Source organism: Haematobia irritans, chromosome 1 (assembly GCF_050003625.1).
Source record: "Haematobia irritans isolate KBUSLIRL chromosome 1, ASM5000362v1, whole genome shotgun sequence".
In the NCBI taxonomy this organism is placed as follows: domain Eukaryota; kingdom Metazoa; phylum Arthropoda; class Insecta; order Diptera; family Muscidae; genus Haematobia; species Haematobia irritans.
Window position 1 is genome coordinate 254578324 of NC_134397.1, and position 13086 is coordinate 254591409.

The 13086-nt window shown below is 29.7% G+C and overlaps 2 protein-coding genes across 2 annotated transcripts; one reads left to right on the forward strand and one right to left on the reverse strand.

Moving 5' to 3' along the window:
- Positions 1 to 6039: 6039 nt before the first annotated feature.
- Positions 6040 to 8172, reverse strand: LOC142235813 (uncharacterized). Its single transcript, XM_075307073.1, has one exon. It carries the CDS (start codon positions 8170 to 8172, stop codon positions 6040 to 6042), a length of 2133 nt encoding a protein of 710 aa, XP_075163188.1.
- Positions 8173 to 9839: 1667 nt separating this feature from the next.
- On the forward strand, positions 9840 to 11238 carry LOC142235821 (uncharacterized). The gene is made up of 2 exons (XM_075307082.1): positions 9840 to 9891; positions 9944 to 11238. The coding sequence occupies exons 1-2, from the start codon at positions 9840 to 9842 to the stop codon at positions 11236 to 11238; spliced, it is 1347 nt and encodes a 448-aa protein (XP_075163197.1).
- Positions 11239 to 13086: the final 1848 nt, after the last annotated feature.

Consider the following 13086-nt stretch of genomic DNA (forward strand, 5'->3'; position numbering starts at 1 on the left):
TTGTGTCTATAGAAAATTTTGCCAAAATTTTATTTCTATAAAAAAAATTTGACAAAATTTTATTTCTACAGAAAATTTTGCCAATTTTTTATTTTTTTTGTCGAACGCAGGTCAAAATTAATGCCGAATATTATTGAGAAAATTTCCTAAACACAATATTGAATCCCTCGGCCGACAACGGGACTCAGTTTCTTCGCACTCAGCACGCGACAACCAAGAATGGCTTAAAATGACGTTCCTCGCTTCATTTCTATCACACAATGGCCACCAAAATCTCCGGTTCTTACTTCGGTGAGTTTTTGGACCTAGTGCATTTTGGAGAGTAAGGTTGGTTCAAGATGGAGCTTCGCCGGGAATGGGTCAAATTACCACAGATCTACTGTGGTGTAGCGTATGATGGCTCTGTCGACCGTTTCAAGACCCTAATTCCTGTCAACGTTAGCCAATTCTAACAAATTTAAACTAATTCTAAAATTTGGTGTTATTACTAAATGTTTTTGGTTTGGAACAAATTAATGAAGCATATTTCGGAAAATTTATAAGAAGTTATAGACTTATATAAAAATTACAAGAAAATTATTTCTTCTAAAGGTAAAATAATCATAAAGAAATACGCAATAATACAATAAATAATTGATGGGCTTCATAAAAAACATATTAGTGTTTTTTTATTAAGCCCAAATTAATTTTTATATTGAACCAATAAAAAAATTTTGACAATTGCTTTTATAAAAGTATAATTTGGAAAAAATGCTAAAATTTTTATTTTATAAAATAAAATGTTGAGAAAATTTTCTATACAAACAAAATTTTGACAACATTTTCTAAAGAAATTAAATATTGAAAACATTTTCTATAAAATAAAATTTAGACAAAATTTCTATAGAAATCAAATTTTGACAAAATTTTCTATAGAAATAATTTTTGTTGAGAAAATGTTCTACAGAAATCAAATTTTGATAAAATTTTCTATAGAGATAATATTTCTATAGAAATAAAATCTTGACAACATTTTCTATTGAAATAAAATTATGACAAAATTTTAATGGAGATAAAATTTTGACAAGAATTGTATATAGATAAAACTTTGATAAAATGTCATAGAGATAAAATTTTGATAAAATTTTCTATAGAAATGACATTTTTCCCATAACATCATAATAAATAATCAGTAATGATAGGCTCATATCGATGTTTACATGCCAAAGTGCGCTAAGTCTAAAAAGTGAATTTTACAGGAAACAAGAAACAAGTTTTGTTTTTTGAGCTTTCTCAAAACCTTCCTTTATTTTCGATCTTAAAATCATATTTTTTTATAATTTTTTTTTTAGTTCGTACATAACTCAAAATAGTGCTAATAGAACATGGCTAAAAATGACTTAGACCACTTTAGACCGAACAAAGCTTTTTGCGCTTTTTGGAATGGATATTTTTTAAAACTTTAGACACAGGCTAAGTACAATATTAACTATAAATTTTGATACAAATGTCCAATAAATTCGACCTTTTGACAGGATGCAATTCACATCAATCCGAATAAAAAACAGCGAACTCCATCAAAACATGTTAAGTCGACTTAGCGTATTCTGGAATGAGGGCATCGATATATGAATAATAAAGTCATGTCATGTTCTAAAGTACAATATTGCACTTCGTACAAACAAAATTTTTTATAGATATAAAACAAAATTTTCTATAGATATACAATTTTGACAAAATTTTCTATAGACATAAAATTGTGACAATATTTTGTATAAAAATAACAAAATTTATTACAGGAATAAATTAAAAAAAAATCTAGAATTAAAATTTTGACAAAATTTTCTATAGAAAAAATTATTTCTATAGAAATAAAATTTTAACAAAATTTTCAGTAGAAATGGAATTTTAACAAAATTTCTAAAGAAATCAAATGTTGACAACATTTTCTTTAGAAACAAAATGTAAACAAAATTTTCTAGAGTTATTAAATTTTATCAAAATCTTCTACAAATAAAATTTTGAGACAATTTTCTATAGAAATAAATTAATGACAAAATTTTCTATTGAAATAAAATATTGACAAAATTTTCTATTGAAATACAATTTTGACAAAATTTTCTTTTGAAATAAAATTTTGACAAATTTTTTACAGGCATACAATTTAAAAAAAAAAAAAACAAGTATATACGGCCGCAAGTTCGGCCAGGCCGAATCTTATGTACCCACCACCATGGATTGCGTAGAAACTTCTACGAAAGACTATCATCCACAATCGAATTACTTGGGTTGTGGTATCTTAAAACTTCTTAACATCGTTTTCTAAATTGTGATTTAGTCCATACATGGTATATATTAGACAAAAAAGTTATGTATAGTTAAGTCTACAAATAATTACGAATCGATATGGACTTTTTGTTCGTAGAGAGCCAGAGTTGAAATATGGGGGTCGCTTATATGGGGGCTATATACAATTATGAACTTGATATGGACCAATTTTTGTGTGATTGGGGATCGATTTATCTGAGGGCCATATATAACTATAGACCGATATGGACCTAGTTAAGCATGGTTGTTAACGACCATATAATAGCACAATGTACCAAATTTCAACTCACTCGGATGAAATTTGCTCCTCCAAGAGGTTCCAAAACCCAATCTCGGGATCGGTTTATATGGGGCTATGTACGATTATGGACTAATATGGACCACTTTTGGCATGGTTGTTAAATATCATATACTACCACCACGTACCAAATTTCAAGCAGATCGGATGAATTTTGCTTCTCCAAAAGGCACCGGAGGAAAAATCTGGGGATCGGTTTATATGGGAGCTATATATAATTATGGACTGATAGGAACCAATTCCTGCATGGTTGTTGGATACCATATACTAACATCACGTACCAAATTTCAACCGAATGGGAAGAATTTTGCTCTTCCAAGGGGCTCTGGAGGTCAAATCTGGGGATCGGTTTATATGGGGCCTATATATAATTATGGACCGATATCGACCAATTTTTGCATGGGAGTTTGAGGCCATATATAAACACCACATACCAAATTTCAACTGAATCAGATGAATTTTGGTCTTCCAAGAGGTTCCGGAGGTCAAATCTGGTGATCGGTTTATATGGGGGCTATATATAATTATGAACCGATGTGGACCAATTTTTGCATGGTTGTTATAGACCATATACTAACATCACGTACCAAATTTCAGCCGGATCGGATGAAATTTGCTTCTCTTAGAGCCCTCGCAAGCCAAATCGGGGGATCGGTTTATATGGGGGCTATATATAATTATGGACCGATGTGAACCAATTTTTGCATGGTTGTTAGAGACCATATACTTACACCATGTACCAAATTTCAGCCGGATCGGATGAAATTTGCTTCTCTTAGAGGCCTCGCAAGCCAAATCGGGGGATCGGTTTATATGGGGACTATATATAATTATGGACCGATGTGGACCAATTTTTGCATGGTTGTTAGAGACCATATACTGATACCATGTACCAAATTTTAGCCGGATCGGATGAAATTTTCTTCTCTTAGGGGCCTCGCAAGCCAAATCGGGGGATCGGTTTATATGGGGGCTATATATAATTGTGGACCAATGTGCATGGTTGTTAGAGACCATATACTAACACCATGTACCAAATTTCATCCTAAACGTTAAACGTAAAAGTGGACCGATATGGCCCATTTGCAATACCATCCGACCTACATCAATAACAACTACTTGTGCCAAGTTTCAAGTCGATAGCTTGTTTCGTTCGGAAGTTAGCGTGATTTCAACAGACGGACGGACGGACGGACATGCTCAGATCGACTCAGAATTTCACCACGATCCAGAATATATATACTTTATGGGGTCTTAGAGCAATATTTCGATGTGTTACAAATGACAAAGTTAATATACCCCCCATCCTATGATGGTGGGTATAAAAAATGTTCTAGAATTCAAATTTTGACAACATTTTCTAAAGAAAAAATTATCTCTATAGAAATAAAATTTCTACGAAATATTCGCGATATTACGCCATTTTATATAGAAATAAAATTTTGACAAAATTTTCAGTAGAAATGGAATTTTAACAAAATTTTCTAAAGAATTCAAATGTTGACAAAATTTTCTATAGTCATTAAATTTTATCAAAATTTTCTACAAAATAAAATTTTCAAAAATTTTCGATAGAAATAAATTAATGACAAAATTTTATATAGAAACAAAAATTTTGACAAATTTTTCAATAAAATAAAATTTTGACAAAATTTTTATAGAAATAAAATATTGACAAAATTTTCTATAGAAAAAAAAAAATTTTTTTTTGAGAAAATTTTCTATGCAAATAAAATTTATGAGGAGATTTTCTATAGAAATCAAATTTTGACAAAATTTTTTACAGGCATACCATTTTTTTAAAAAATGTTCTATAGAACTAAAATGTTGAAATAAATTTTTTGCGAAATTTTTGCGATATATAAACATTTTTATATAGAAATAAAATTTTGACAAAATTTTCAAAAGAAATAGAAATTTAAAAAAAATGTCTAAAGAAATCAAATGTTGACAACATTTTCTATAGGAACAAAATGTTGACAAAATTTTCTAGAGTTATTAAATTTTATCAAAATGTTCTACAAAATAAAATTTTGAGAAAATTTTCTATAGAAATGAAAATGAAAAAATTTTCTATAGAAAAACAATTTTAACAAAATTTTCTATAAAATAAAATTTTGACAAAATTTCTATAGAAGTAAAATATTGACAAAATTTCTATAGAAATACAATATTGACAAAATTTTCTATTGAAATAAAATTTTGACAACATTTTCTATTGAAATAAAATTTTGACAAAATTTTCTATTGAAATAAAATTTTGACAAATTTTTTACAGGCATACAATTTAAAAAAAAAAAAAACAAATGTTCTAGAATTAAAATTTTGACAAAATTTTCTATAGAAAAAATTATCTCTATAGAAATAAAATTTTTACGAAATTTTCGCGATATTAAACATTTTTATATAGAAATAAAATTTTGACAAAATTTTCAGTAGAAATGGAATTTTAACAAAATTTGCTAAAGAAATCAAATGTTGACAATATTTTCTATAGAAACAAAATGTTGACAAAATTTTCTATAGTAATTAACTTTTATCAAAATTTTCTACAAAATAAAATTTTCAGAAAATTTTCTATAGAAATTAATTAATGACAAAATTTTCTATAGAAATAAAATTTTAACAAAATTTCTATAGAAATAAAATATTGACAAAATTTTCTATAGAAATAAAATTTTGACAAAATTTTCTATTGAAATAAAATTTTGACAAAATTTTCAGTAGAAATGGAATTTTAACAAAATTTTCTAAAGAAATCAAATGTTGACAACCTTTTCTATAGTCATAAAATTTTATCAAAATTTTCTAAAAATAAAATTTTCAGAAATTTTTCTATAGAAATAAATTAATGACAAAATTTTCTATAGAAACAAATTTTTAACAAAATTTTCTATAAAATAAAATTTTGACAACATTTCTATAGAAATAAAATATGGACAAAATTTTCTATAGAAATAATTTTTTTTGAGAACATTTTCTATGCAAATAAAATTTATGAGAAGATTTTCTACTGAAATCAAATTTTGACAAAATTTTCGATAGAAATCATTTTTTTTTGAGAAAGTTTTCTTTCTATGCAAATAAAATTTATGAGAAGATTTTCTACTGAAATCAAATTTGGACAAAAGTTAAAAAAGAAAGAAAAAAAAGAAAAAAAAAAAAGAGATAAAATTTTCTACAAAAATACAATTCTGACAAAATTGTCTATAAATAAAATAAAAATGTTCTCAATATGTAAGGCATTTTCAAGACAACCTATCAAAATAACATAAAACAAATACGTAATAAGCCAAGCATGTTTACATTCTTTTACATTGAATTCTCTTTTTTCACTTACATTAACAATAGTACAAAAAGCACAAACAAAACTTAAAGTTTATTAATCAACCTGTTCGGTCTCCGTTTGTTTTGTCACTGACGTCTTCTATGCGTTATTGGACTTTGTTCATTCGTTGAACCAACAAGCGATAGTTGCTTGCACATCCCTCTATGTCTGCTTTGTGGTTCATACGGTTTGTTGTTGTTGTGTTGATGATGTGTAATGTTTCTAATGTAAGTCTCTTATTGTAATTTATCTCGTTATCTATCACTCTCACTCCTTCTAAGTCTGGCTCATGCTTTTCTCTTGCACAGTGTTCTGCTAATGCCGTTTTTTGGTTTGTATTTCTGTTTCTTAATTTTATATCTGATTTGTGTCCTGCTAATCTAGATTTTAGTTTGTTCTTTGTGGTTCCAATATAAATTTTTGGACATTGTGTTAGGCCATCGCCGTTGCATTCTATTTTGTAAATTACATTTGATTTGTCCAGTTTGCCAACTTTTGATTTGGTGTTCGTAAATAGAGATTGAAGTGTATTTGAAGTCTTGTGGGCAATTTTATATTTTGATTTATCTATACATTCTGAATTTTCAAATCTTTCCGAAAGTTTAGGTACGTAAATGACCGATTTGTAAATTCGTGGTTCTTTGTCTTTTGGAAATGTCTGTATTCTTCTCTTTAGTAGTTGATTTATTGTATTTTGTGGGAAGCTGTTGTCTTGTAATATTCTGATTATTTTCTGTTTGTTTTGTTTATGGAACCGTTTATCGCTCGTGTTTATGACCCTTTCGATGAAGTTATGTGCAGTATTTTTGATAATTCGTTTCGGATGTTTGGAATAATAATTCAGTAATCTTCCCGAAGATGTAGGTTTCTGGTACCAGTCAATTAGTATGTTATTCTTGTCTCTAGATAGCCGCATATCCAAATACGGTAGGGAGCCGTTTTCTTCTTTTTCTATTGTAAACTTAATATTTGCGTCAAAACTATTGAATTTCGTCAAGATTTTATCTATTGCACTAGTTTTAATTATTCCAAAGAGGTCGTCCACATATTTAGTCAAGATCTTAGGTCTAATATCACAGTTTGCGAGACATTTATCCAATAGCTCTTCCATCACTATATCGGCTACTATTGGTGACGCTGCAGATCCCATGGGCAAACCCTTCTTTTGCACGTAAATGTTATTTTTGTATTGAAAATAACGGTTGTCCTTTATGCAAAAAGTGAGTATTTTCAGGAAAAGGCCCTTCGTCATGTGTGTATAATTTTGAAGATGTGTCCATTTGCTTTCTATAATTTTTATTGCAGTATCTACTGGTATACTAGGAAATAAAGAAACCACGTCTAATGATATCATCACTTCGTCTTCATCTATCACAGTTCCCTTGATTTTTTCTCTGAAATCTGTAGAGTTTTTAACATTATATTTTGAGTTCTCTGTTAACTTCGATAACACCGTCGTAATGTATTTGCAGAGACCACTGGATGGAGAATTGATTGAAGAACATATTGGTCGCAGTGGGTTTCCTTCTTTGTGAATTTTTGGAAGGCCATATATTCTTGGTGCAATTGCCGTTTCCGTTTTTAGTTTCCGACTTTGGGATTCATCTATTACTTTGTTTACAAGTAATTCCTTCACTAACTCATTGTTCTTTCTTTGTAACGAAGAAGTTGGGTCCTTATTTAATTTTCTGTAAGTCATAATATCATGCAGCATAACATTCATTCGTTGTTCATAGTCCTGTTTTTCTATTGCGACCGTAACATTACCTTTGTCCGCCTCTACTATCATTATATTTTGGTTTTCTTTAAGAAATTTTCTTGTCAATCCCACTATTCTCATTGTATATCTATCTCGAGGTGTTAGTTGTTGTTTGTTTGTATGACTCTCTATCATCGATGTGAATTTGTTTCTACCGATCTCCTGTTCTTCTTTTGTTACCAACGTTTTGATGCACTCCTCTCCGTCTGCTATGTATTTTAGTAATGGAAAATCAGTTTTGGTCCCTGGTAATGCAAACTTTTTACCGTGCGATAGAAGCCACTCTACTTCCTTTGGTATGTCTACGTTGGTTTTATTTACAAACCAACTCTGGTTGGTTTTTATGTCCAGTTCTCTCCTTTGTTTTTCTTGAAGTGCTCTAAATTTCTTTTTATGTGTAGATCTAATATTGTCCATTGCTCCTCTCTCTATGTTGCGTTCATTTTCAAATAGTGTCGTTGTTTCTTTTACCGTTACCATTTGTCTTATTTGGTTTTCTATTCGTTGAATTCTTGTTTGTCTAAGTTTCTTTAATTCGTGTTTTTGTTTAATGAGCAGATTTAGGACTTTTCTATGGAAATTGTACGTGATTTGTTTTAGTGATGATTTAAATGAAATTGAAATATCTTCATTTGTGTCAAAAATAGGATCAATGTTTTTGGTTGCGTTTTTTATGAAGTTTGGAATAATTCCCTCTTTTCTGCACCGAATTAAGAAAACAATGCTAGATGTCGTGTTGAGTAGCTTATTTTTCTCCGATCTATATTTGTTTATATGTTTACCGATGTTTTGGTATTTTTGTTTCAGTTCCGTATAAACCATTTTGATGGTATTTTCGGCGTGCTATCCGTTTTTCAATTTATTAATTTTCTTTTTATTCGACCTTTTATCAATATATAATGAGATGATTAGTCAAGCTCGAGGTCTTTATGTTTTTATTTATTTATTTATTTGTCGATATTTCGCCTTAATATGTAAGGCATTTTCAAGACAACCTATCAAAATAACATAAAACAAATACGTAATAAGCCAAGCATGTTTACATTCTTTTACATTGAATTCTCTTTTTTCACTTACATTAACAATAGTACAAAAAGCACAAACAAAACTTAAAGTTTATTAATCAACCTGTTCGGTCTCCGTTTGTTTTGTCACTGACGTCTTCTATGCGTTATTGGACTTTGTTCATTCGTTGAACCAACAAGCGATAGTTGCTTGCACATCCCTCTATGTCTGCTTTGTGGTTCATACGGTTTGTTGTTGTTGTGTTGATGATGTGTAATGTTTCTAATGTAAGTCTCTTATTGTAATTTATCTCGTTATCTATCACTCTCACTCCTTCTAAGTCTGGCTCATGCTTTTCTCTTGCACAGTGTTCTGCTAATGCCGTTTTTTTTTTTTTTTTTGGTTTGTATTTCTGTTTCTTAATTTTATATCTGATTTGTGTCCTGCTAATCTAGATTTTAGTTTGTTCTTTGTGGTTCCAATATAAATTTTTGGACATTGTGTTAGGCCATCGCCGTTGCATTCTATTTTGTAAATTACATTTGATTTGTCCAGTTTGCCAACTTTTGATTTGGTGTTCGTAAATAGAGATTGAAGTGTATTTGAAGTCTTGTGGGCAATTTTATATTTTGATTTATCTATACATTCTGAATTTTCAAATCTTTCCGAAAGTTTAGGTACGTAAATGACCGATTTGTAAATTCGTGGTTCTTTGTCTTTTGGAAATGTCTGTATTCTTCTCTTTAGTAGTTGATTTATTGTATTTTGTGGGAAGCTGTTGTCTTGTAATATTCTGATTATTTTCTGTTTGTTTTGTTTATGGAACCGTTTATCGCTCGTGTTTATGACCCTTTCGATGAAGTTATGTGCAGTATTTTTGATAATTCGTTTCGGATGTTTGGAATAATAATTCAGTAATCTTCCCGAAGATGTAGGTTTCTGGTACCAGTCAATTAGTATGTTATTCTTGTCTCTAGATAGCCGCATATCCAAATACGGTAGGGAGCCGTTTTCTTCTTTTTCTATTGTAAACTTAATATTTGCGTCAAAACTATTGAATTTCGTCAAGATTTTATCTATTGCACTAGTTTTAATTATTCCAAAGAGGTCGTCCACATATTTAGTCAAGATCTGCGACCAATATGTTCTTCAATCAATTCTCCATCCAGTGGTCTCTGCAAATACATTACGACGGTGTTATCGAAGTTAACAGAGAACTCAAAATATAATGTTAAAAACTCTACAGATTTCAGAGAAAAAATCAAGGGAACTGTGATAGATGAAGACGAAGTGATGATATCATTAGACGTGGTTTCTTTATTTCCTAGTATACCAGTAGATACTGCAATAAAAATTATAGAAAGCAAATGGACACATCTTCAAAATTATACACACATGACGAAGGGCCTTTTCCTGAAAATACTCACTTTTTGCATAAAGGACAACCGTTATTTTCAATACAAAAATAACATTTACGTGCAAAAGAAGGGTTTGCCCATGGGATCTGCAGCGTCACCAATAGTAGCCGATATAGTGATGGAAGAGCTATTGGATAAATGTCTCGCAAACTGTGATATTAGACCTAAGATCTTGACTAAATATGTGGACGACCTCTTTGGAATAATTAAAACTAGTGCAATAGATAAAATCTTGACGAAATTCAATAGTTTTGACGCAAATATTAAGTTTACAATAGAAAAAGAAGAAAACGGCTCCCTACCGTATTTGGATATGCGGCTATCTAGAGACAAGAATAACATACTAATTGACTGGTACCAGAAACCTACATCTTCGGGAAGATTACTGAATTATTATTCCAAACATCCGAAACGAATTATCAAAAATACTGCACATAACTTCATCGAAAGGGTCATAAACACGAGCGATAAACGGTTCCATAAACAAAACAAACAGAAAATAATCAGAATATTACAAGACAACAGCTTCCCACAAAATACAATAAATCAACTACTAAAGAGAAGAATACAGACATTTCCAAAAGACAAAGAACCACGAATTTACAAATCGGTCATTTACGTACCTAAACTTTCGGAAAGATTTGAAAATTCAGAATGTATAGATAAATCAAAATATAAAATTGCCCACAAGACTTCAAATACACTTCAATCTCTATTTACGAACACCAAATCAAAAGTTGGCAAACTGGACAAATCAAATGTAATTTACAAAATAGAATGCAACGGCGATGGCCTAACACAATGTCCAAAAATTTATATTGGAACCACAAAGAACAAACTAAAATCTAGATTAGCAGGACACAAATCAGATATAAAATTAAGAAACAGAAATACAAACCAAAAAACGGCATTAGCAGAACACTGTGCAAGAGAAAAGCATGAGCCAGACTTAGAAGGAGTGAGAGTGATAGATAACGAGATAAATTACAATAAGAGACTTACATTAGAAACATTACACATCATCAACACAACAACAACAAACCGTATGAACCACAAAGCAGACATAGAGGGATGTGCAAGCAACTATCGCTTGTTGGTTCAACGAATGAACAAAGTCCAATAACGCATAGAAGACGTCAGTGACAAAACAAACGGAGACCGAACAGGTTGATTAATAAACTTTAAGTTTTGTTTGTGCTTTTTGTACTATTGTTAATGTAAGTGAAAAAAGAGAATTCAATGTAAAAGAATGTAAACATGCTTGGCTTATTACGTATTTGTTTTATGTTATTTTGATAGGTTGTCTTGAAAATGCCTTACATATTAAGGCGAAATATCGACAAATAAATAAATAAATAAAAACATAAAGACCTCGAGCTTGACTAATCATCTCATTATATATTGATAAAAGGTCGAATAAAAAGAAAATTAATAAATTAAAAATGTTCTCTTTATAAAAAAATGGAAAAAATCTAAAGAAATAAAATTTTGACAAAATTTTCTATAGAAATAATTTTGACAAAATTTTCTATAGAAATAATTATGACAACATTTTCTATAGAAATAATTTTGATAAAATTTTCTATAGAAATACAATTTTGAGAAACTCTTCTGGAGAAATAAAATTTTGACAAAATTGTCTATACAAATAAAATTTTCATAAAATTTTCCAGAGGAATACAATTTTGACAAAATTTTCTACAGAATAAAAATTTGACAAAATTTTATAGTGAAATACAATTTTGGCAAAATTTTATAGAAAAATAAAATTTTGACAAAATTGTCTATAGAAACAAAATTTGCAATATTTCCTATGGAAATATTTTTTGTAAGTTGTATGTTTGTGAAACATTTTGTCAAAATTTTATTTCAACAGAAAATTTTCTAGAGAAATAAAATTTTGAAAAAAAAGTTTTTGAAAAAGATTTCGATAGAAATAAAATTTTCACAAAATTTTCCGGAGAAATAAAATGTTGACAAAATTTGCTATAGAAATAACATTTTGACAAAAAAAATATATATTTTTTTAGAAATGTTTGTTTTGTTTTTGTTATTGTTGGCTTCTTCTTCAATTAGTTTTATTGTTTTGTTGTCAGCTTAAAGCCATGCGTTAAATAAATTACAAAAGTAGCTTAACGAACAAAGGAAAATTATGTTTGTCAAATTTAGTTAGGCAAAGCCCAAAATAACTTAATCGAAAGTGAAAAAAACTGTAGGATAACTAAAGAGGTTTATAAATCACTCAAAATTGTACATCCAGATATACTCCATCTTAGTTCTCTTTTTATTTGTTACACCCGTTACACCCTTATATACAAATGCTTATACTCTATTGTACCACGTGAGGACAATAGGCGACTACAGACAGACCTTTGCAATACCGTTACCTCATGATCCTGAATCACTTTCACATATTCGTATGCCCCACTCACTAAGCCATACGAGTATCCCCAAAAGTCATCATGTTAATGAGAACAATGTCTACCTCGCCTGTCCGTCCACTTAGTAGTTTGGCTACCAATGACTCTGACTTGGTTGTTGGTTGGTTTAAATAACAACAGCACATAAGTAGGACTGTTGAATAAAAACCGCCTATATGTTAGTCTGTTATACGAATTGTCCAATTCGAATAGAATAGTGGCCATGGAAGACAATAGAGTTGTTGTTAGAGTAGGTTGGATGAATAGCTTCAGAGGATAATGGAAAAAGGAAAACGAGTGTAAAACACCACTCACTCAACCACTAAAAATCCTATACTCCCATAGAAGAATAAAACAAACGCCCAACAAGTCACGTGCAATAGAACCATGGGTATTATTTTTAAATAATGCTAACAGAGTTATTGTTTAATGGATATGTTAAATTCTATGGTGAAATGCAGACAAGCATGTCATATATGGAGATCCAAACATAGGCCTTATTTTGGAAAATATTTGTAAATTTAAAATTTTAATTTTAAACAAAAAATTTT